Raw genomic sequence first — 27,235 nt, forward strand, 5'->3', positions numbered from 1 at the left:
ATTTAATATTTAATTAAAGATGTTTAATTTTAGGGAGGCTTAACCTTTTCAATGTTGAAATTTCTTATTCAGACAAGAAATACATCTCACTCAAATATATTTTAGTTTGATAATTTTTAAAAAATATGATTGTGCTTTTCTTACTGGAGTAACTTCAAAGAATTTTGCTTTTGTTTTTATTATGATTAGAATATTATCTCTTATTTAAATTTTTAATTGGATATTGTTGGCCAAATGAAAATTTCTGATTTTGCCTACTTGTATCTAATCTGTTAGTTCTAATATTCTAGTTATTTCCTTGGTTAAAAAAATAATCGCTAATGACTAATGTTAATTTTATCTCTTTCTTCCTTTTTTTTTATTGTTATTTTTTTTATTGATGTTCAATTTACTAACATACAGAATAACCCCCAGTGCCCGTCTATCTCTTTCTTCCTAATATAAATATTCCTTATTTCTTTTTCCTATAATATAGCATTGTCTAGAGCCTCTAGAAAATGTTGAACAATAGTAGTGTTGAACATGACAACAATAATGTTTTCCTAATATCATTTGCAAATCCTAAAAACTATGATGTTTTCATCTTTCTGATTGTCCTCTATAATTTCATCTCTCCTGTTATTCTTAGTGTTTTATACTGGTATTTTTTGTTCTTTCTTTAGATCAGGTTTTCCAATGTACTGTATTACTCTGATATATATCAGACCCTATTTCAACTTTCCATTTCCACTAGTATCTTTATTATCTTTACATTTCTTTTTTTTTTAAGATTTTATTTATTTATTCATGAGAGACACAGAGAAAGAGAGAGAGGCAGAGACACAGGCAGAGGAAGAAGCAGGCTCCATGCAGGGAGCCCGACATGGGACTCAATTCCAGGTCTCCAGGATCACACCTGGGGCCGAAGGCAGGCGCCAAACCACTGAGCCACCCGGGCTGCCCTAACTACACATTTCGATCAATTTAGTGACCTTTTTATTTTTACCTATTTGTTTGTAAGTCTTTATTGCTTATTCTAGAATTTTAGACTTATCAGGAATCTTATCTTTATACTTTATATATTTTAATTTTAGAGAGAGAGTAAAAGGGAGGGGTAAAGGAAGAGGGAGAGAATCAGACTCCCTGCTGAGTGCAAAGCCTGACACAGCTCTATCTCAGGACCCTGAGATCATGATCTGAGCCAAATAAAGAGTTGGATACCTAAACAACTGAGCCACCCAGGCACCCCTCATCTTTTAAAATAATTTTACCAAATAATCTTCAGTAGCCAGCAATGTCTCTCACAATGCAGATTCTCGTAGTGGTTTGATTAACTTTTCTTTTTTTTCTTTTTAATTTTTATTTATTTATGATAGTCACACAGAGAGAGAAAGAGAGAGAGGCAGAGACATAGGCAGAGGGAGAAGCAGGCTCCATGCACCGGGAGCCTGATGCGGGATTCGATCCCAGGTCTCCAGGATCGCGCCCTGGGCCAAAGGCAGGCACCAAACCGCTGCGCCACCCAGGGATCCCTGATTAACTTTTCTTGGCAAGTAATTACCTACACCTTTAAGACAGATCATTACCTTACTCTGAAAACTTATTGCAGGAAAGATGCCATACTTTTTAAGAAGTCTATTTTGTTTGAATCATTCTTATTTTTAAATTTATGATAAGCTAAATTTTCTCAAGCTATAACTTAAATGACTTTGTAGGTACATATAAAGAAAAAGGAAATTATCCTCAAAAAGACAATATGAGAGACTGCAACTTAGTTGGCAATAAATTATTAATAAACTGGATATTTTTTAAGCAGGTTATATGACCGCCACACCTTTCATAATATGTGCACTATCTCAAGACTGAGATAGTGCACATATTGATTTTGCCTTTAGCCACTTCAGTCAGTTTAGGATTATGCAAATGTAAAAAGCCCTTCCCTAAGGAACTTACTCATGCAAGAATGTGACAAAACCCTTTATCTAAATTATCATATTTTCATTTTATATGGTTTTAACCATTTCTATAACTATAGTAGATTTCAGATGTAATATTTCATGTCTGTCTTGGTCGCTACTCTAATAACTGGTATAAAATAGGATATAGTTAACTATTTTGTGCACAAAAATACATTTATCAGCTGCATTGATAGGCCTTATGTATTTGATATCATAGCTCTTTCTGAAAATTCTACAAAATTTTACTGAAAGCAAATTATTTCTTAGTTTATGTTCTGGTAGTTTATGTTACAGGTAAGATTTCCCAGGAAGGATACTTTGAGATGGAATTTAGTACCTAAAGTGTTCTTAGGTAGTGCTCTTGGGGTCAGCAGCTGTGGTGGGGAAGAGAAGCAGGCTTTATTCCGACTCGACACCTCATAGTCTGACCCTGTTGGTAACTCTGGAGCTAACGTGACCTATCAAAGTTGTCCTGAGTTGGCAATCCAGAATTTGTTAGATGAAGGTTGCCTTGGGAAGTGGTGTAGACTTGAGTGAAGTGGCTTTCTGCAGCTGAAGAAATCTCTGACGTGGGTTGGCAGAAGGCAGTCTGTCAACAGCACTCTCAAAAAAAAAAAAAACAAAACAAAAACAAAAACAAAACAAAAAAACTCACTCTCAGATGCTAAGACAATAAGTCTTTCTTTGAAGGGGGGTCCTTTAATGCCACATTATAACAGCAAATCAACTCATGTCTGGGCAACATTACATGTAACCAGGGGAGTAGGTGTTATCTTTCTTTAACACAAGACAGGAGTCTGATTTAATGTGACTAACTCTGTATGGGATGGGGAAAGTTAATATGCTTCAGAGAATGCAAGGTAAAGTAATACAAAGTGTTGTATTTTGTGCTTCAGAGAACAGAAAGCTTAACAAACACGGGGACTTTAGAGAGATGTGAAAAGATGAGATTTGAACTCATTCTTTTGATACAGGTTTGGTTTAGGTAGGTTTAGGGAACAGTGAATTCATTATATGTTGCATGTCCTTAGGTAGTATAGATTTGCCTTGGATCAGCATGGTGAAATGGAAAAGCCTGGCACATTTGAATCTAGCATCAAAAAGCTTATCTGGAAGTGTAGTTAATTAGGTGAAGTGACAAGAGATAAAACCAGAAAGATAAGTTAGAAAAAATTAAGAAGAACCTCATATGTTCAACAAATATGTCTTCTTTTCCTTATCCTACTCCCACTCTTTGGCAGATAAACAGATGTTTGTAATAAATCATTTGAAAACTGAAATGACTTTTCATGTAATTCTTTTCATGTAATTCTGATCAAAATCAGTGAGCTTATTTGAATAATTAAATAATGATGCTGCAATTACCTTAAGGGTTTCATTTATATATAGGACGAATCAATATCTTAATTCATCTGCTTAATGGCCTCTAGAAAATTTTGTAGTTTTAGCATTTTGGTACCTATACCATGATAACAGACCCCATGAGTGACTTTTATAGAGAAAATGTAGTCAATTACTTTGCTGAGTGTTCTAGGATAGTGTTTGGTGAAAATAATTATATTGTTTAAGATTATTATCATTGCTGTAGAGAAATTTTCAAAAAGTGCTTAAGTTGCTTCTTCTTCTTCTTCCCCCTGACAGGATAACAGATTTTCAGTTTAAATGAGTAACCTCTCCCTATGGACACTTTTTGCATAATTTACTTGGAAAAAACGTATTTATCCTTAGCATGAGAACTCTTCTATGTTCCAAGAGTTTACTAACTCAATTATATATTCATCCCATTTTTCAAGCAGACATTTCTTTTCTGGAAACAGAATATATATGTGTATTCAAAAATGGATAACACATTGACATCTCAAAATCATAGCTCAGTAATTAGGAATAGTGTCTAGGGATCCCTGGGTGGCGCAGCGGTTTGGCGCCTGCCTTTGGCCTAGGGCGCGATCCTGGAGACCCGGGATCGAATCCCACATCAGGCTCCCGGTGCATGGAGCCTGCTTCTCCCTCTGCCTGTGTCTCTGCCTCTCTCTCTCTCTCTCTCTGTGACTATCATAAATAAATAAAAATTAGAAAAAAAATTATAAAAAAAAAGGAATAGTGTCTATTGGCTTGATTCAGAGTTTTCATGATGATAATTCAGAAGTGAACACTAACCACTGTGGTCACAAATTGATCAGGTGCTCTGTTCTGATGTTTTAAGTCAGATGACTTCAGTAGGGCTAAATTTTAAAAGGACGTTTTGATTGTAACTCTTCAATAGCCATTAGCTTCACGATAGGTATTTTTACTTGGTAATCAATTAGAAGCTTAATTTGGACAACAAAGTTTTTAGATTTTTGGTTGACATAATTAAATATCTCCCTAAGTCATTTTGATAGACAGTCTCAGTAACAAACCATCATGTATTATCAATACTTACTCAGATTGCTGCTCCTGAGGCTTAAAAGTTGGAACTGACTGAAGAGATTTTTATGTAGAAGTGTATAGTATGAAGGAAGGCTACACTCATGTCTAAGTCATCAGGGCTACTCAGAAGAACTAGAGATTTGTTTTGAACTGGGTCTGGTTTGGTATACAAAAAATTATATGTGGGAATTCACTTCCAAGTCCTGGAAATGTGAACCAGATTTATGTTTCTAGGCTTATGGTCATTCTTACATTTTCCTTCACATTAACTCTGGGAAATTACCTTCAGATTGGCACATTATCTAGGTCTGAATATTGCATTTTAATTAAAAAGTAAACCCTAGGAAAAAAGTCAAGAAGAGATCAAGGAGTTACCTCAGGGATATATATTTATTTCCTTGGTTTCATTTTAAAATCTGAAAATCCATAATTTGTAAATATTATGTTAAGATTTAACAAACCTGAAACTTTTGGCCAGGCCTAACTTTTGTTGGCTTAGGATCTTAAATAAGGCAATAATTGGCCATGATAACTTCAAAGCTGAGATTGCATTTATAGATGTTTAGTTTTTGAATATTGTTTATTTTCTTCTTGTATTTGCCATATACCCCGGAGAGCAGGTTATATACAATATATTTTTCCATATAGTCTATAATGAGGCTATGATTATATAGTAGTTTATGTAACTTGTCTTTATTGGTACAAGATAGTTTCCAGACTTTTGCTATTATAATAAAAGCTGCAATGAATGTCATTTCACTTGTGAGAAGGTATATCTATCTGTAGGATGTATTTTCAGGAGTAGAATTCCCATGTAAAAAGACAAGTACATCTTTAATTTTCTTTTTTTCTTTTTTTAAAAGATTTTATTTATTTATTCACAAAAGAAACAGAGAGAGAGAGAGGCAGAGAGAGAGAAGCAGGCTTCCTGTGGTAGACCTGATGCAGGACTTGATCCCAGGACCCCAGGATCTGACCTGAGCCAAAGGCAGATGATGCTCAACCACTGAGCCACCCAGGCATCACTGTAATTTTCATAGATAAAACCAAAATCCATCCATATAAGATACTGATTGGGCATTTCCACCAGTAATGTATGCCAGCACTTGTTTCCCAATGACCTATTAACTAGAGAACAGGGCATTATCAAGTCTCTGGATAGTTTTCCAATTAAAAAATGACAAATGATATTATAGTGTGGTTTTGTTTGTGTGATTGTTTATTTTAGTTACAATAGCAAAAATTGTTCTCTTAAAATTCTCGAAGTCTAAAATCAAATTACTAGCGGGGCATGAACCCTTGGAAGTCTCTAAAGGAGGATCTTTCTTTCCCTCTTTCATCTTCTGGTAGCCTCACATATCCCTTGGCTTTTGATGCACCATTCTAGTTTTTTGTCTTCCCATGGCACTCTGCCTGTGTCTCTGTGTCTTCACATCTTCTTATAAAGACACCAGTCATATTGCATCCAAGGCCCACTTTACTCCAGTAAGGCCTCATCTATTTAATTTCTTAGGTCTGAAACATCTATTTTTCAAATAAAGTCATACTATGAGATACTGGTGGTTAGGTCTTCAACATATCTTTTTCAACTCCTAACAGCACCCAATAACTATTAGCTCAATGAATAAACAAGATGGATCTCAAACTGATATTTTTCATCCATATAAATGGGACTGACTATAGCATATTTTATAAGGGAGATGCATAGCTAAAGACAAAGCCAAGAAAAATGTATCTTTATAGGTTTAAGTTTTACTGTGATGTCAAATCAGTAGATATTCTATACTTAGCAACTAAAGAGAAACTAGAGTAGACTCTAGGAAACTCTATGTTTCTAATCATCATACAGAGTTTGGAGAATGTGTTATAGGTAGAGTAGAGTTCCTACTAGGATCAAATATGAGCAGAAATAAAAGGAAATATTCAAATATTCTGCCAGGATAAGTAAAAATTGTCCCACTACAAGAGGTGGTGGGAACGCCCCAAAAATTGGGAGGTCAGATAAATATCTAACTTTTAAATACTTCCAGTGTACTCTTAACATGCATTTCTCTTACTGTGAAATGATACTGTTCAGCTCTTTCTTTCTTTGAGAATTATCTTTTATGATTCATGCTCTTTTTTTTTTTTAAATTGGGTTGGTTGTCTTCTTAAATTCTATAAGCTTTTCACATATTAGAGTGATTAGCTCTTATAATTAGTGTTGCAAACATTTTCCTCTTTGTCATTTGGCTTTTGATATCTTTTGATATCATAATCTGCATAAATATTTTTTAAATCAAATATATTGTCTTCCTTTTTTGTGTTCTGAATCTTGTGTCTTGGTTAGAAAGCAGTTTCCTAGTATTTTTAGTTCGTGTTGGCTTATTGCTTTTGAAAATTTCACTTGTGAGATTCTACTTCATTACACTAGAGAGGGTGAAGAGATAATGAAAGTAAGGCAAGTATTTTGAAGTAAATTTCTTGAGCTTTGGTTAATTATGACAAAAATAAGCTACAGAAATTTAAGTATTTTGATACTTAAAATAATTCCAACCCCACTAAACTGAAAGCCTACAACTGATTATTTTCACCAACAATAACTTTTTATTGACACAGATGCTGAGAGTTGGCTTTAATTATCTTCACTTTATTTTGGAGTGACTTTTCCATAATAATATTTATTCTATTTTCTATACATTTAAGAATAGAGAGACTAGGCCTGAATAATGACATTTAGTCACTTTACTTGATACCTATGTACACAGTTTTAGAAGATATTTTCACTAAAACTTATTGTTCAAATGCTTTATTTCTCAATTATTTATGTTACTTAGCAAGTGCGTATATTTAGGCTAATTGTGAATAACTGCAAACTGCATTAAATTAAAAATATCATACTGAAGTTAATAATTTAATATTTAATCTTATTTCTAATTTGATAATTGATATTCTGATTTTTTTCAATTATGACTTCTCAGAGGCATTTTTTTGTCATTTTTGCTGTCAGTTGTGACTACATGTTGCTTTTGTTAATCAATTAATTTTAAATAATTAGAAAAGTTTAGTGTATATGGCTTAGATAACCATTCTACACCTGAGGGAATCTTTTTCTTTTTTTTCCTAGTTTAAATAAGTAAGTTTATGGTCTTAGCTTACTGCCATCATTATAATTTTTAGATATATTATATTAATGTGGAATATAATGGTAAAAGGAATTTAACTTTGAATAGTAAAAAAAAAAAAAAAAGCGAAGTACCACAAATAAATAAACATGGCTAAAATATTTTACAAGAAAATATAAATTGGGACACCCGGGTGGCTCAGTGGTTTAGCGCCTGCCCTCGGCTCAGGGCATTATCCTGGAGTCCAAGGATCCAGTCCTATTTCGGAATCCTTGCATGGAGCCTGTTTCTCCCTCTGCCTGTGTCTCTGCCTCTCTCTGTGTGTCTCATGAATAAATAAATAAAGTATTTTAAAAAAATAAAAGAAAATATAAATATATCTATGAAAGTATTATATTAGGAAGGAGAAATTGCTATAAGTAGATTTAATGTTATATATTGTAACATTATAACATAAGCCAGGATAGATGTATCCGTGTTTTTTTTATATGAGAACTAAACATGAAGTATGTTTTCATGTTCCTTACTCGCACATACAATTTTAATGTTTATATCCAGATTTTTGGACAAAAGTTTAAAATTCAGTAATACAGAAAACTAGTAGTGCTCAAAATATATTTTTTCTATACTCTTAATCAAAATACATCAGACTCTTCCCAGGGATTAGGAAAGAAATGTTAAGGTGCTCTAATGTACTTTGCAAGTACTAAATAGGAGTCCTAGCCTTTATTGTATATGTTGTGCTATAAACATATTGGTACTCCATTCTCATGGTCTTGATGAACGTATTTATCTTCAAATGTACAAATGATTGTTTACCCAATAGAATGCACCTCTATAACATCAAATGTTCCATATATGCACCTGTGAGTAACAAAAAAACCCCGCCAAATTTCAAGTAATTATTCTAATGTAAATTTGAAAATAACCAGCTGATCTGAAACCTGTTATGGATTTAAAACCAAAGAGATGTTTCCTTGTGGAGGTACACCTGAATTAAATATGCAAACTATGTGTGTTGAAAACATATCAGTTTGTAATTGGCTCTTCCTTGAGGCCATTCAGACATGCACGACAGACATGGCTTTTGCTCTTGCAATTACTTTAAAATTAATGGGGAAGGAGACTATCTAGTGTACTATCTCTCATTTCATAACACATTTTTTTATTCTTCTCAAAGAAATGCACAGCTAAATGAAAAATAGACATTTAAATTGCCTTTTAATATGTTTGAATTCCACTATTAAAGGCAACCTAAGAACATTTTTAGGATCTAGAAAAGAAGAGAAGATATTATTAATTAGTATAATTGACAAAAAAAGCCTCTGTGACCCCTTTCTAATCTCCATTTCTCAATTGCATTGTTTATATTAACATGTCATATCTATAAGAAACATTTTTATAAATTTCATTCATCTTGCATTTTTTTAACAAACACATGTGATATGCAGTTTTTTTTTTATTTTTCGAATATGGCTGGGTACATGTTAAATGCAAAGTAAATCTCTGTGTGTATTGATCAAGTGGATTCCATTATTGGATGTTTTCTCCAAAAAGTACACTGTCCCGTTAGAAACTATTAGCTCATAACTGGAATATCTGAAGGTATTTATTTTCAAAGCCATATAAAGGCATCCAATAACTACCAAATGAAGTATTTAAATATTTCCATCACATTTTCAAAGAAAATATATTAGTTGTGCAAAAACGCTTTAATGTTAAAAAGCACCATAACTCTGTACTGATATTGCAGATATCTTCAAGTACATTGCTTCTTTAATCACACTTAAAATTTAATTGCACAGTTTGCACTTAAAAATCACTGAAATTGGTTTAGAAGAACCTTCAAATACTTGCTTTCTCTATACTATGATTTTTAAAATTGAAATAAATTTCAGCTTGTGATGTTCCAGAACATGTTTTAACATCTGTGAATTTTAATTGATATAAGTTTCAATTAAAATACCTAAAAAGTGAAGAATTTATTTTTTACAAGTGGGTTTTGCATACCATTTGAAGATTTGATGAATAATTGTTCTGAATATATGAATTATTTTAATGTAAGTAACCTATGTAAGTGTTATCATAAATAATAATTTTCTGCTTCCTTTGATGAAACAGACTGAAGCAAATAATTTTAGAGAGCTGAAGTGCCACAGAAACATTTTCTAATAATCCAGAGTTTTCATAATCATGACTAGAGACTTTAAATTTTTGATTTTTAGCTCTCAAAATAATCTTATATTTAGGCTTCTAGTACCAGTTCCATCTCAGTTCAGTCTGGTTCTTAGAATGAAGACTTAGATCACAGTCATCAGATTCTTAAAATTAGATAGTCTCTACATGGGGATTTTAGAAATTCTGGAAGCTATAATATTATAAAGGATAAACAGGAAAAAAGATTAGTAGAGTAGCTCCAGAGTTTGTTATATACTCATACTCAGGGATAGAGCAAGTACCTAGCAACAATTAATAGACACCACAGATGGAAGTCACAACATGTACCCTCAGAAAGCTGTCCCTGTGTATACCTGTAAAGAATAGACATTATTAGACAGTAAACTGACTATTGAATACCATAAATTATTTTGCCCTTTGCAGGATTATTTAGCGGAATGGTCAAAAAGTCATTACTATGCCGATATTAGGCAAGGGATATGTGTGAATGATGTCATGAGCCAGACCAGCACGCACGTAGAATTTGATGGAAAAGAAATTCATCCACATGGATTAAGTAGATTATGAAGAAAATACAACCAGTTATGGGAATGATGAGAATAGAGATGCTGAGAAGCAAAATTCTGCTCGTATTGGATACAAAGCATTTCCCATGACAGGGAGGAGGATTAAAAAAGGATATTTGTGTCCAGAAAGAACAGAAAAATGCTTTTATCTTGACTTGTGGACCAGGTCTGCACCATCCACAAGACGAATTCCTCAATATTCTGTTATTTATTGAAGGGCTAAAACAAAAACAAAAAACAAAAAGAACAGTTGAAGTGGGAAACCCAAGCTCAGCTACTAGAATACACAAGCATAAGGTCCCTTAAAAATATATCTACCTTTGGCAAGTTAAGCATTCATTTCAGATTTCTCAGGATTCACTATCATTGCTAGGATCCCGTTACCTCATTCGTGGACAGTAGCTTCTCAGTCTCTTGGTTTTCAGACCCTTTGCCTATGATCGGTCCTGAGGACAGTGCTACTAGATTTTATGTTTCTTGGGCAAGAATTTTGAGTTGATCCTCATTTTGAAAGAATAAAATCCAAACATCAGAGTAATATTTAGGTTCCTCCAAGCCCTAGAACCAGCCTGCCTCTCCAGCTTTGCTCCTTACTGTATTCTTTCCTGTATTGGATGCACCATATAAGCTGATCTATTTGTATTCCCTATGCATGCAGACTTACCCACTTTCCAAATTTTCAAAGGAAAGGAAGCTAATTATATTGTAATGTTGTTATGTACCAGCCTCTGTGTTAGACCCTTTTGCACATATTAGATGAAATGGTTAAAAAAAAAAAAAAAGAAATGGTTGTTACACGATATAGGCATTATTGATCTTTAGCCCCATAGGGCCAAGGACCCTGTGATTTTTCAATAGTGTGAATACCTTACATCTTATCACATAATTAGTAAAAGAGCAGACTCTGGAATGAATTTGCATGAATCGGTGTCCACACACCTCTTTCTCCTCATCATAATATCTGACCCATGTTATTTATTCTTTTACAGCATGTTCTTTCCACATGCTAATATCCACACTTCTATTTTTCTTCTCAGCAAAGCTTTTGTTTTCTCACATGAGTTTCTTCTGTCTTCAGTGAATGACAAAAAACTTCTATCATAAATATTTATCATAGCTATTATTAATGTCCATGACCTAGTTTCCCTTCACTTTAAAGACTTTTACTACAATATTACAATATTAACTACTTGAAAGTAGAATATATGTCTTTTTAATTTTTGTACTCTCATGGAGGATACAAAAGTTGTATAGAATAACCCTTAGACTGTACTGGAGATAAGTTAATGAATGAATTAAAGAATGGCTAGCTATTCCCAGTAAATACTCCTAAACTATCATACAGTTATTAATAAGGTAATATATAACAAAATAAGCATTGTAGTGCTCTGCACTACTGTTTGAGTTTGCTGATGATGAATGCAATGACCATGAATTGACCTTTTCTAGGATGGCCATTATAGAAATCTAAGATACCGTTCCATTTCTAAAATATTGGTTAATTTTCAGTGGCTGGTTTCAAATGCCAGATCAGGATTGGATGCCTTCTTGCAGAGATTCTTTATGAGGTACTTCTTTTTCCACTGCTACTCTCTAGCCTTGCACAGTATGTATCTAACCACAAAGCCACACATTCCTTTGACTCATAGCCTCCTGAAACAAATACCTTAACAGTTCGGGTCTTCTGTGAGACCATATATTTTCTTTCAGGGTTCATTTTAACTCATTTTGCCAGAGTGGGTGGTAATATCATTTACTGCTACTATATTAAAAACATAAAAGCATAAATAACATTAATGGAGACTTTTTCTGGTTATTGCCTCTGAGTGTCCTTGACATCAGGATCAGTGTGGAATATTAAAATAACATTGACATGAATATTTAATATAAGAACTTGCATATAAATCATGGTTTCAAATTTAATATATCTGATGGTAATAATTAAGTTCATTATAAAAAGTAGAGGAGATAAAGAAATAAATGATAGGACAAATGATTTCTATATATGAATTATCCTATATGAGCATGCGATGAGTAAGTGAAAAATGGAAGACTTAATTAAAGTCACTTCTGTATCTTGAGTAAATCATAAAGAACACAGTCCAAGCTGCTCCTTTATCAGAGGTGTATTTGAGATATTTTATTAGGTATTAAGGAATGATTTCCCTGATTTTATTGAGTTGTTTGTTGTTATGTGCCTTTAATCTAGTCATCTTTAATTAACAAATTGTTCTTGAGAATTAGAAAGACAATAGATGTCTTCCTTTAAGGGAGGTACTGTATCTAGGAAAATGGAATTGAGTATTAATCATACTCAATTATTATTATTATTATACTCAATATATACTCAATATATATTATTATACTCAATTATACTTAATATAATTATTATACTTTAACCCAAATTATACAAAATAGAAAGTCATAAAATCCTAAGTGACTAAATAAGAGTTATTACCAAAATTATTTGATTTTGATGTTTTAAGTCAAATTCAGTTTTTTTTTAAATAATTGATCAAACATTCCTAGAAACAAGTTATCCTACGCAGAAATGAGAATAGACATGAGTTCCTCTCATGTCTTGGTCCCCTCCTGCAAAAACTATTTAGCATTTTATTATTGATGTATTAATTCTAAGTAATTGACGATAAGTTGTACTCGATTTATGCAAAAAAAGAAAAAAAAAGGTGAGTACCTATTAGAATGTCACTTCATAAAGATTCTGTTAATGGGTTTATCTTATCAGTTATAACTCCTCTCAGGACACTAAGATCATGAGCACAAAATCTGCTGTGTCTACCTAGTTACCCAGACATTAATAGATCCTGAGGAGATAACATGATAAAGTCTTGACTGTGAATATAATGAGAACCAGATTCACCTCCCAGCTTGGCTACTTACTAACTTTAGGATCTTGGCAAATTGCTTATCCTTCTCAAATTTGCCTCCTTATCGGTTAGATATAACAATATCTATTGGACAAGATTGTCCTGAAGACTACATGAGTTCATATGTAAAATTAACAGCATTGTGCCAGGCACAATTCGGCAAAACGTAGCAGTTATTATTATGATCTGATGCAATTATTTAATAGATAACTTTATTTATCTTTTTAATAGATGACTTTAGAGGGGCAATAATGTTTACTAGCAACTAAAAAGCTATAGCTGAACTAAATATGAATCTTACAGATTAAATAGGTCTTACAGAGATTGAGTTTCATTTGTAAAGAGAAAAAAACGAAATCAATAAACATTATTTGGAAGTTGATAATTATTCCTTTCCCCCTTGTGGTGGAATCCATAGCCTTGGATGATTTATTTTAGTTCTAGTATGTTTGTGTTTTCATTCTTTATAGCATATTGCAGTGTCCTCTCCAGAGGATCCATGCTGGACGTTGCTGAGCTTGTTCTTCCGTATCAGACCTGAAATGTTAATTACAGACACCTCTGTGCTTCCTTTTCTGTAACTTTGCTTAGATTAATCAGTAGGCCATAGAGTGTTTCTGCCCTAACTACAGGCATTCACCAGTACCCCTTGGTCTCTATTATCTACTTTGACCCCAATTGTTATTTGCTGTTGTTGTTGCTATCATAGCTACTGTTTGTTACAGAACAGATTTATGCAGTCTTTGAAGTTCTCTTACAACTCAATAAGCTACTTTTGGCCTTCTCCTAACTTTTCATGACTACTTTATGTTGAAGGTGGAAGGAGATGCTTCTAGCTTTCCATGGGCTTAAATAGAAAATAATAGCTTCTAAAGGGCTGACAGAAAAAGATGTATTTTGGTCAGTTTTCTTGCCTTCCTTTCCAAATTTTCCCACCCTGGGACTCAAAAGATTAAAGTAACCAGTTCAGTTGCCCTGCAGCTAAAGTTTTTTTTTTTCTGAGACTGTTGGCCATGCCTTTGCTACTCAACCATCACATTCCCTATTGATATAATTGATTTAATATTAATGTAATAGTAATTGAATTTTTAAGAGTCCTCTAGGCATTGTGGTAAGTTCTTTGCCTATACCATATAAGTTAGCTATTGTACATATATGTCAACTTCTAAATAAAAAGTATCTGCACCATTTAGGTTAGACCAATATAGTACATCCAAATTCAATAAGGTTTGGAAGCAACATTAATTTTTAAAATGTGGAGGGCAGCCTGTGTGGCTCAGCAGTTGAGTGCTGCCTTCAGCCCAGGGCGTGATCCTGGAGACCCGGGATCGAGTCCCACATCGGGCTCCCTGCGTGGAGCCTGCTTCCTCCTCTACCTGTGTCTCTACCTCTCTCTCTCTCTCTCTCTCTCTCTCTCTCTCTCCCTCTCTGTCTGTGTGTGTGTGTGTTTCTCATGAATAAATAAATAAAAACTTTAAAAAAAATTTTAAGTATGTATAAAACCAAAGCAATTATATTTAATCTCACCTTTACCTCCCAATAAATTGGTTTTAGTTGCTTAAAGAATTGAGGTGAGAAGGATTGGGAGTCTTCACTCAGACCAGGAAGGAAAGAATATAGTAACTATATCAGTATTCTGTAGCTTCTCGAACCAATTACCACAAACCGGGAGACTGAAACAACAGAAATAGTTATATCACATTTCTGGAGACCAGACTTCTGAAATACCCTCCAGGAACTCTAAAGAAAAATCTGTTTCTTGCCTCTTCGAGCTTCTGGTGGCTGCAGTTGTTCCTTGGCTTGTGGCTGCATCATCATCATCTCTGCCTTCTTCTGCATGTGGCATTCTCCTCCGTGTATCTGTATCTAATCTCCTTTTGCCTCTCTCTTATGAGGACACTTCTAATGTCATTAAGGCCCACATGGATAATCTAGGATGATTTCCTCATGTCAAAATCCCTAACTTAATTGTATCTGTACAATTTTTCCTTTTTCCAAATAAGATGATATTGACAGGTTCCTGGGATTAGAGTGTGGACATATGTTAGGATTAATTATTAGCCTGCTACAGTGATTTACTGAATACATGCAATGTTAAAGCTCTCTATGTGGCACCACAGAATGCCTAGGAAATTTTTGTAGATTATAACAAAAATAGACTGGAGGTAAAATAAAAAAACAGTATTTTTTTTACAGTAGTGATGAAAGTCTGAACTTAAGTAGGGGTCAGAAGGAAAATACTTAGAACTATATAGGTTATTCCATTTGAATAAACAATGAATAGGACTTGGCAAAATATTTGATATGAGTAGAATGTAAAACAATGGGAAAAGAATGCCAGATAGGAATCCAAGATTCAAAAACCAAATTAGAAAATGTTTCTGAAATTTACAAAATTAGCAGTTAGCAGAAAAGCTCTTTTGGAATAATTTACTTTGTGCCTTAAATCTGAGGTCCAGTAGGGTATCTATGTCAAGATGACTAGAAGGCATTTGAAATATGGGTTGATTCCTGGGATGAGGTAAGATAGCAAGTGGGAAATATAATGGAAAGCCCATGCTCAAAAAAATGAATGAATCCTGTCTTCTTTCCACTACTGCAAAACCTTTCGTGATCTGCCCTCCACTTGCATTTCCGATCCCATCTCCTTGCCATCACATTCTTGCTAAATTCTAGACACTGGAGAGTTTTCAGAGATTCCCAAATTCACCTGGCTTTATGCTCTTCCCTTATATTTGTCTGTCTGGCTTATTCTCATAATTCAGGTCTCAGGACACATTTCCTGAGTACCCTTATTTAAAGTAGCTCTGCAGCCACCATTTTATTATCTATTACAATATTCTACTTATTTTGTCCATAACCTTTAATATGATTTATAAATACATATATGTCTGCTTTATATTGATTTGTCTCTCCTGCATATTGGTTGTCTCTCCCAGCAGAGGGAAAGCTTCATGAGGTGGAGATGGTATTGTAGAGCCAACTTCAGTAACAGTGGCAAGCACATAGCAGATCCACAGTAAATATTTTTAAGTGAGTAAATGTATAACAGAGGGGCAGGAAAACATAAGGATGAGGGGAATTCAGTGTAGCTAAGAGTAGGGGAAGGTGGGAAACACAGCCAGAAAGTAGGTATCTACCTAGAGTAGAATTGCTCATGAAGTTCTTTGCTGTGTAGCGCTGTTCGTAGTGTCTCAGCGTGAGATCCAGCTACTCAGTGGGTGACCATGGAGAATGGAGATGGAAGACTTTGGACACCAAGAGATAGAAGGATTCGAATCTTGATTGTTCATGTCCACCCAAATGATGGCAGAGAATGGAAAAGAGTGCTGAGCCCACCCGGCAATGTGGGCACACGTAAACCTAATGACATGTCAGTTCGGTCTGTCTAGCTGCTGCTCACCTACTCACACAAGTAAATTATTATTTATTCTAGATGTGAGGAAACAGATGCAGATTTCATTTATTTTATTATCTAGATACCATCTGCAGTGAAACATGTTTGTAAAACATTATTATGGACCAATAATTTTATTTCATCTTTCATCACTGCCGTAAGCATTATCTCCTTTGTTTTCGTCACCCCCATCACCCCCACCATCCTTAAGAGAGGCACTTGTGCCAAGCGTTCACAAATCTGCTGACTGTTGCATTAAACACAGTTTTATGTCTGCATTAATTGTCTGTCTTTTCTTTTCCTCTATCCTCTTTTTAAATCTTCCTTATCCCTGATGCAAGGAGATTTTACCCATTTTCAGCTGGAGGGTATTGAAGTAATGGTCCATAGACATAATGAAACAGTGAAAGTTTGGCTGAAGTTAACATTTTTAAAAAACAGAAGCGCTGATAAGTTATCACTGGCCATATGTTTTTTTTTTTTTTTCTTTTTTCTTTTTTGTGAAGCCACTAACCAACACGAGCGAGAAAACAAGTTTAAGTGGCAAGGTATAAACATCTGAAGGCTGGGCAGGATGGTACCTTAATGTAACAAATGGTGTTGCTTACTTTTATTATTGTACAGAAATGTCTTTCCTTTCAGACACAAATAGAGGAACAAACGGCATAGGCAAGAGAGTAATAGCACATGTGCTTCAGAGCTTTTTGTCTATGCCCTGGTCGTCCCTTGATAGTTTTTAAAAATGTCCTTATTCAAACCACAACTTCATTATAAAGAAAAATGTTCTGGCTTTACAGTTTTCAGTGTAGCACCTGTTACATCCTTCTCCTCTGTCCAGTGAGAAAACTCTTTAATTCACCTACAAGAAATTTTTTTATAAAGCAAACGGGAAAACAAAGAAACTAATTTTATTTCTGAAAAAAAATAGATAATGCACCTGTCAACTTGCATTTATTCCAATGGCCTTCGGTGACATTTTCTAGTGACAACAGCAGAGATTCCAAAATTGCTTCCATAGGCCCACACGGAGATAGGTAACAGGGGACATTATTAACTTCAACACAGAGCAATTTATTGAAATCCAACACTCCATTATTAAAATATTGGAATTTTTTTCCCTTTCCATCCCACTCATCACTCTAAATGAATCCACGTTCTCTTTTCTTTATCTCTTTCCCTATCCCCCAAAAAAGCCATCTGCTATTTCCTTTATGAAAAAAATAAAACCTACAATTAGTGTCTTGTTCATCTTTTCTTTCTCAAAAAAAGAGAACTATTATGCAAATACTCTGCAATTTGGTTTCAAATACTCTTTGTAGTGTGATGAGCAATTTTCCTTAATACAACCCCAGCTTTTTTGCCAGGACTTACTAATAGATTTTTTAAAAGAGAACTTTCATGTGACTTTTTTACACTCTTCTGATGTAAACTTTTCGCATGCATATTTAGAATGGAATTATCGTTACTCCTTGTAACGATGGGAGTACTGAGAGTTGTAAAAGAAAAAAAAATTGTTTATGTATTTCATCCTGAAAAAAGAAGCCTGAAATAACCTCCATATCTTTATTTTACCTTAAATTTCATCATTTTTCTTTCTCAAGAAATGGTCTGTGCCAAATAATACTTTTAGGAAACAAGAGAAATATGTTTTCTTTGGCTTTTTCGGAAAGCATTTTATAAGTGATGGCAGTTTACCTGTTAGTGCAAATTTGTTGTTTGATTTTAGTTGCTCCTCAGGAAATAAAGTATAATTTGATCCAGTTCTTCAGTTACGACTAATGTCAGGTTGTTTGGAGCTGTCGTCTTGTTAACAACATAAGCATCTACAGTGTGAAGTGCTGATGGAACTAAAATTTATAAAGTACAGTATCGTAAGAAGGAGCACTGCACTAAGAATCAGAAATCCTGAATCTTAAACCCAATCCTGCTACTTATCATAGTATCTGGGCAGTAAGCCCAGCAGGCCTTGGTTTTCTCCTTTTACAGCTGAAAATTACTACATCCTTTCACTGCTTCTAGTATTATAATGGGGATCAGACCATAATTACAAGTTACTATTTTTGCAATGGATTATAGGTACATCTTATGCAATGTTCCAGAGGTCCTCAATTTTCATATTTCCTACAGGAGCTTCATCTGGGGAGCTTGCTGCAAATGCAGATTCCTGATCTACTTCTAGCCCTGATTCTTTGGGAATGAGGCCAGGGATAGCTACCTGTAATGACAAACCTAGGTGACACTTAAGCTCGTAAAAGACCTAAAGCCACCAGAAAAGAAATAGAGAAAATGTAATCAGTGTAAATTTAATTTAATTAGATACTATCTAATTTGGTACTTCATTAAATTAGATATTTAATTTATGTTTTGCTTATTTGCTGGTGTATATGTGTATATATGTGCGATTATCATAATTCAGTGAAGGAACCCTCTGGTTTATACTTTCATTATTAATGTTAATAATCAATTAATTATAACAATACAGTATTACTTGGCTAACATTCTTATCTGTGCTCTCCTTATAACTACATCGATAGGCTTTATTTCAAATGTGTACTAAAATATAGAGTAAATAAAACCAAAATGTTTCTACCTTTTGGATCCAGATGGGGCCATATTCATAGCAATAACTCAGATTTCTGGCTTTGCTGATTATGCAGAAACTCCGACCCCTAAAGAAGACTCCCCACATAGTTTGGGCACTCGCTGGGTGCCTCATATGTACCTATGAGCCAATGTCCCAGTCGCAGTCTTCCTGTGACATCTGCAGTGTCCTTCCTTTACCAGCCTGGCCCCCATGTGGAGCTGGTCTTCTCTCTGAGCCAGAGAGGTTCTACATCTGGTACCACTGACTGGTACCACCATTGACTGGTACCACCTGAGGATGCTGGTGTCCTTGCCAGAGGTGATGCACCTCAGCGTTCCCTGGGCTGCCAGTCCCCATGCGTTGCTATGGTGGTGGGCTCAGCAAGGAAGCATAGAAACTGGTTCTCCCCTACCCTATGGCTCTGGTTCCCTGGGGCTGCTGAGGAAGGATGAATTGCAGCACTCCCTACTGGGAAGCCATCTGGAAAATAACAATTTCAGCTTCCGCCCACACTCAAAAACAAAGTCTTTTGAGTCAGGCTGACACCCTTTTACCAGCTGATTGTTTCTGTTTGGACTTGTATCTCTTCTTTCTCAAAGACATTTGCCCATTCTGCCCCACTCTTCCTTACTCAAAAAAGTAAATTGTTGTTACCTCACCTAAAACCCCAGCTGGATCAAGTAAATCCATATACTCCATCAGAAATATCCCATAATTGTGAATAACCTTTAGACTCAGCTGAAAGCAACACCACTAAAATAGTAGTGGAGATTAAAAGTTAATGTCCTTTCAAATAGCTCTAAGATAATAATAATAATAAAAGTCAAATACTTCTACAAGGCGAGTAGTAAGAGACAGAAATCTAGGGTGCCTCTCCCCTCCCTTTACTGCCTGGTTTCCATTGCCCAAAGTAATCACTTTCAATTTCTCAGCGATTTATTTTTCCACTTAACTCTATGTATAAACATTACGCTTACCCTGCCAACTCTTGATTCTTCCACGTTAGGCATCATATACTAACTTGTCACTATGAACAACTTTCTTCCCATCACCGCCTTGCAGAAGTATAGTATACTTCCCTTCACTTTTCAGGATAGTCCTATGGTGTTTGCTTATATCAACATTTTGTATTTATGGCCTTATGCTTGTATAACTATTCCCTGCCACGCTCCATAGTGAACACATGATTTTCTTTTCTTCTATGTCTTGTACTTTACATCAAATCAATTTCTCCATTTTACTTTTGCTTAATTTTCTGTGAATCAATCACTAATCTGACCTTCAGCTTCTGCTAAATATACATACTCTTAGAGTATTTTAAACTCATTAGGTGTTCTATCATCTCCATCTTCTTGGATCATCTTTTCCAGATCAATATGTCCCACTCCAGTCTAGAATGACTGCTATCTTGGTCTCTTGGATAGCTTTTATTCTGGAATATCCCTTCATTGTCATTTTTTTTGTTTCCTTAATTAAATGTACTCTTTTAACTGCCCCCTTCTTATTTAATGAGTGCATCTAACAGAGAAGGAAGCATGTGAGATGTGAGATAAGTTTTTTTTTTTTCTTAAGATTTGTTTATCTTAGAGAGGGGTGGGGGGAGAGCATAAGTGGGGGTGTAGGGCAGAGGGAGAAAATCTTAAACAGACTCCCCACTGAGAACAGAGCCTAATGCCAGGCTTGATCTCATGACTCTGAGGTCATGACCTGAGCTGAAACCAATAGTCCAATGCTCAACTGAATGAGCCACCCAGGAGCCCCCCTGAGATAAGTTTTTTTAAAAACAGACATGCCTGAACATGTTGTATATTCACTCACTTAATTGAAATTTTGCTGGATTTGGAATTTGAAGTTTAAACAATTTAAGCTTCAGAATTTTGAAGTTGTAGCTCTATTTGGGAGAAGGAACTGGAAGGTGGCCCCAATTTTCTCCATATATAAATCTACATAATCCTACTTCTTTCACCAGAGTACTTATATTTCCATTTTGCTTAATATCCATAGTCTACAATCTTTTTACTGGAGGGGAGGAGATCTGTAGTGTTAAGTGCCTCCTAAATACAGGATTATTTGAAATAATCTTGCTCCATTTTCAGAGATTTATGGTGCTAACACTACTTGAGCCTTTGGTGGTGTACACATGTGGTGTAAATTGGATTTCTTCTCAGTTTCCCTACCTGCTACATTAGGCTTCAGATATCTTGCATATGCTAAATTAGTTACTAGTACGCCACTTCCTACTTTTAGTATTCTCTTTATTGCCTCCTCCTTGTGACTGTTGATGTCACCCTCTTTATTAATCCCTTCATTATTAGTATAGTGGAATTGAGAAGAAATGGAAATAAATTTGTGTGTTCGATCTGCCATGCCATCTTAAAAAAAAGGTCAGTGTAGCTTTCAGTCCTCAATTTTTTGTTTTGAAAAATTTCAGTCACAGAAAATCAAAATTCTTGTAGTCAAGAGTGCTACAAAAAATATTCGCATGGATTCAGTGTAGGTAAACTGATTGATAATAAATTGCCGTATGTGTGCCGATCCTGGTGTGTGTGTCTGTGTGTGTGTGTGTGTGTGTGTGTCTGTATGTAAGGTCCCATCTGTTTCAAATTGTAGTAAAGAGACTTAACTTTTAATTGGAAGCTAACTTTAAGATGCACTAAATAACTATCGTATGTCCAATTTTATCTTCATTAAACAAAAGTGACATGATTATGATAAAGAAATTAGAGCTGTTTTCTCATTTTATGAAATGATAAAGTTGGAGTAGACAATTTTTTATAGTCTCACTCAGCTCTCAAATTTTATGATTCTATGAATAATACATCACTTATAATTTTGGAAATGGAATAAATTTGAGTAAAGACAAAGTTATGGAACAAAATGTCTTACTAAAAGGTTTATTTTTCTACATAAGTCCATGATGGTATATTGCTTGTAATTGTTTAAGTTTTGATATATATATAATTTATAAATTACACCTGTATATGCTATCTGAATCCACATTAATAATGGATGACTTAACTTTGAATCACCTAATACTATGTGCAAATAACCGCCCTTGTATAGATTATTGTATTCTAGAACTAAAGATCAAAAGTTAAAAATCTACAGTATAAGTTAGGATTCAGTATCAACTTAGCAATAAATAAAATCAAATATTGCCCATCTTACAAAAGAGAATACACTAATATTAGTTTTATATGCATTTAATTCTATAAAATTTTCCATCTTAATAGATGTATGGTCTTTGTTACTTAATTTTACTTGAATTAAATCACTTTAAGAATATTATAGCTGCATTTGTATCTTCTCATTTTTAATTGATTCCATTGAATGAGAGCACATTTTCAAAATTATGATCAGCACCACTAATATAGTTCTGTAAAGAAATTTGAGTTAAAATTATGGTGTTATTTATTTGTTTTTTATAGGAAGCTTTGATCATGGCAAGTATGGACCATCCACACTTAGTCCGGTTATTGGGTGTGTGTCTGAGCCCAACCATTCAGCTGGTTACACAGCTTATGCCCCATGGTTGCCTGTTGGATTATGTCCATGAACACAAGGATAACATTGGATCCCAGCTGCTGCTTAACTGGTGTGTCCAGATAGCTAAGGTAAGTGCCTATCATTTCCCATGGAAATAACTCTCCTAGCTTTCTTTCTCCTAATTTAGAATGGTATGAGTATTGGAAAGTCTGTCTAGTGTTTTAATATATTTAAATAAAATAAATTATTTTTGTTATATTGGAAGATATAGGAAAGTATATGCACTGAAACCAAAGATCAAATGCATCATATATCTATATTTTTTTATTGTTTTATTGCTTTTTGTGTTATATTGACCAGATACCAAAACAGCTAGCTTACTGGTCAGTAGAAAAAAAGTATTATACCAAATTTGTTTGGATTTTTGTTTATTTTGATATAGTTTAAATAACAAAATCCAAGAAAGAAAAGATTGTCTGAATTGTTCCATTTTTTGATGATTTCATTAAGATAGTATTTGCATTCAATTCTAAGTATTACAAATGATCAAATTGTAAATATTTTCCTAGATATTTTGATCATTCTCAATAGTTTTTTGGTGTGGCATATGATCAGGCATGTAACATATATAAGGGAAGTGGCATAGATCTCAGCACTTTGGATGGTGGGGAAGTGGCTCTGTGGGTGAGCTAGAGAACTCCTACTGCCCTCTATAGGACCATGGCCATTTTTTTCCCCACCAGGGGCCAGAATTCTGATTTTTTTTTTTTTATGTGGACTTTTCCAAATTTAAATCTTGGCTCAAACTTTTGAATTGCTCAGGAAGCCAAACAAAGCATTTATGTTCTATTGTACACCAATGAGAAACTTCTGGTGTACATTTTTTATATTCAAATAACCTATTTATGATTATCTGTACCAAGAATATTTCTTGAAAATTTTCTCCTAGGTAAGTAGATCTGAGATGTGTTTTAATTCTCTACTTCAACTTTTATTTACATCAAAATTTGACCTACTATTTGATTAATTTTACAGATGTATTCATCTTTGCATTTGTATAATATAAATGCGAACGTGTTAATTTAGTAATTCTAGTCTGTTTCTTTTTAGTCTGAGAATGAGTAAAATTTCATTTCCCAAAGTAGAAATTTGAGGTAATTCTTAATATGTAAACCAAAAATTATCTGAGGGAAAAGCCCCGTTTAGTTTTATATATCATGAATCTCATTGTAGTTTCCTTATGGACCATGTATTATAATTTTGTGACAATTACATGACAAACTCACTACTGAGAGGATTTTTTATGGTAATGAAGTTTGAAATACAACTCTTTAAAGACTGATTTACATATCTAAGCATCTATGATTTATAAGATGAGCTAAACATGCAATAGAAATTTTCAAATCATCCCAGCACTAAAAATGAAAACAAAACTAAGTTTCAAATTTCTTTGCTGTTCTCTCTGTTTCCTGCGGTGTTCTTCGTAATTTAGGTTTTGTCCTTAGGGATTCATGACATTAATATATCATTTATGCAAGACTGTACACTCTAATAATAGAAACTACTTTGAGTTCCCAGAATAATCACACTGTTTTAAGCCATTTTGCCTTTGTGAATGCCATCCTTTCTGCTTAGAAATCTTTCCTAATAACTTCTTGATCACATAATATGATCTTTTTCATCCATCAACGCTGACTAGGTTTCCTCTCCTTATAGAGCCTTCCCTACTCAACCTTTTTCTCCAAACAGAAACAACTACTTCTGCTTCTGTATTGATTTTGGTCATTGGTATCTTGAACACAGTTTTATTATTTAAATGTTATATTATGTGTTTATATAGCTATCTGACTCTATGACAAGTTTATTTAGTCATTAACGTTTTAATAAATACCGGTAGACACCTTTCAAGTGTCAGGTACTATGTTGCCTGAAGTGTTTGGGGGCAAACAACATGGACATGGGCCTAGTTGTCTTTGTATACCCTAATGGCATGAACAGTCAACAGATTAAAACAAGTATATGATTATACTTAATACTTTGATTCAGATTTTGAAGAAAAATAATTACCGGAGAGACTATAAAATAGACACTATTGAGTCTTGGGAGAGAAAAGTTTGACTATGGGAAGAAAATTTTGGCAGAGGAAAGATTGCACAAGAACCCTATGAATATGGTGATCATGTGATTTATCATCTAACTGGGACAATTTCAGGGGTGAAAGAAGGCTCTATCACTAATTACACCAAGACAGCAGGCACACAAATGTCCTAAACAGAATAAGGTACCTGGTAACCCTGTGTATCATGAAAAGTTTGGATTTTATTATAAATACAGTAGATATTGAAGTACTTTATGTTCTACTGATATCATGCCAGTTTATGTATGGAGATGAGATCAAAGCAATCCAAGAATGGAAATGAAAATACCAGTCAGAAGTCTAGGGGTAATGAAAATAAGGAGAATTAAGTAGGATTGAGATATATTTTTGAATATACACATTTGAATACTTAATCAGTTGTGGAGGATATGGTGGTGCTGTTTCCCGAGCTGGAGAAGGCTGAGGATTGAATATAGTTGTAGAAAAAAAATTGAGAGTTCAGTTCCGGACATGACAAATTGCTAAGGTTTATATGAGGTGACACTGGAGCTTTCAATTATAGGGTAGTTGAATTTGGTTGGGACTCTCATTATAGATTGAGGAGTTATAGGTTATTTAAACATATGGGAAATTTTGTGATTACCTAGCCACTGACTTATTCTGATTCATATTTCTTCCTGGTACCAAAAATCGGTATAGTGGCCACTTAATAAACATTTATTAAATATTTTAACTCATAAAGAAAATTTAAAAATCTACACCTAAAGAGGGAACCTATTCTTCATCTTTTTTCCTACATTGGGGGCAGAATTGTGTATTAGAAATAGCTTTAGGATCAGAAGGACCTACATTAGTATGTTGGTGACTACTTTTAGGTTTTGTGAGTTTGAGTAAGTTAGTCAAACTTTTTGAATTTTGTTTCTCAGTGTATTAAGAGTTCATAATCACTACTTATTTTTCCTTATTTGCAAATTGAGTGTAATGGTATCTACCTCTGGTAGGCTGAAACTCCCTGCCTTCAAAGAGGTTATGTCCCATCCCCAGCATCTGTGAATAAGTTACTGTACATGTTAAAAGGGAATGTGTGAATATCACTAAATTAAGGATCTTGAGATGAGATCATCCTGTATCATTCAGGTGGGCCCAATGTAATCTAAGAATACGTATAGTGGGAGGTAGATCAGAGTTAGTGAAGACGTAAGGATGGGAGCAGAGCTGAAGTGATGTGTTTTGAAGATGGAGAAAGGGCTCATAAGCCAGAAAAGAGAGTCTACCTCTAGAAATAAAACAGATTCTCCCAAGAGTGTCCAGGCCTGTTACGCCTTGATTTCATTCCAGTTTATAAACCAATTCGGGACTTCTGACATCTGCAGCTAAAGGATGTATTGTTTTAAGCCATTAAATTTATGGTAATTAGATAGAGCAATCAAAAACTAGTATACTTCTTCATAGTAGTTTGCAAAGATTAAATAAGACAGCCCAATGCAAGTTCCCTGGCTCAGCAACTAGAACATGGAATCTTTAAAAACATTTTCCCTTATTAGCTATAGGTTGATAGCCCAAAACAGAAAATTATTTTAAAGATGTCTGTAAAATATGAGTAAGATGGTCTTGGTAAACACAAGTACTTTACAAATCACTATTCCAGCAACTTAGAGGCTTCTTTGTTTTCAATCTTCGCCAAGAAAGGCTCATGAAAGTAGGCATCATAATTGCCCCAAGACCTGCTTTGCTTTTGGTTGCATCCTTTCTTTCCTTGATAAAGCTGGAAGGATTGGGGGTGATGTTGTAAAATAACTGATGTATACTTATATTATAACATGCCTGTAGAAAATACAATGATAGGTAGGAAAATAATAATTACAGCTCACATGAAGCAACTTATATTCTGTGCAAACTACTACTTTGTATATCTTATTCATTAATTAACTTGTCTCATCACAAATTATGAGGTAAGTATCATTATTTTCATTTCACAGATAAGAATCACAGAAAAAGTTAATTACTTAACTAAGTTAACAAAGCTAGTAAATAAATAGTAGAACCACTAAGCTATGTTTTATATAGGAGAATTTTTTTTTAATTTAACCTATAAACCCAGTTTTCTTTCCATTCTTCCATTGGTATATAATTCTACAATATTTTATGTCATAGAGAACACAAATTTAAACAGCAAAATTGTTTGCCTCTTATAGGCAGCCATATTTACTCTGCATATACTCTATTTGGAGCTTAATTTAATTTGGTAAGCAGAGCAGAATATATTAAATGTTCATATAATGCAATTTTCTTCCCTGGTGCTTTATGAATCCAAGATAGAAGATAATGATGAGAATTCCTTCTTTCATAGTTGTTGCTAATGAGTTGGGAAAACAGTTTTTAAGACAACTTAGCAAATTCTAAAAAGTAGATGTGAGTTTAGAGTGAAGAAACTTCATGGTGAATAGCACTGCTAATGACTGAGTCCATGTAGATAAAACATTTCTTACACACCTGGCATCTGCATGGTGCTTTATGTACATTGTATTATTTAATCTTTACTGAAACTCTAGCAGATATAATCCATTATTCCCCCAATTTATAGATGA

The 27,235-nt window shown here is 34.2% G+C and overlaps 1 protein-coding gene across 8 annotated transcripts in view; it reads left to right on the forward strand.

Moving 5' to 3' along the window:
- ERBB4 (erb-b2 receptor tyrosine kinase 4) overlaps window positions 1-27,235 on the forward strand; it is a 1,106,221-nt gene that overhangs the window by 916,966 nt on the left and 162,020 nt on the right. For all 8 annotated transcript variants that reach the window (XM_072813218.1, XM_072813222.1, XM_072813216.1 and 5 more), the window contains one exon: window positions 22,492-22,677. In XM_072813218.1, coding sequence (XP_072669319.1) covers window positions 22,492-22,677 — 186 coding nt within the window. The remainder of the gene's footprint in view (window positions 1-22,491; window positions 22,678-27,235) is intronic.

Source organism: Canis lupus, chromosome 36 (assembly GCF_048164855.1).
Source record: "Canis lupus baileyi chromosome 36, mCanLup2.hap1, whole genome shotgun sequence".
NCBI lineage: Eukaryota > Metazoa > Chordata > Mammalia > Carnivora > Canidae > Canis > Canis lupus.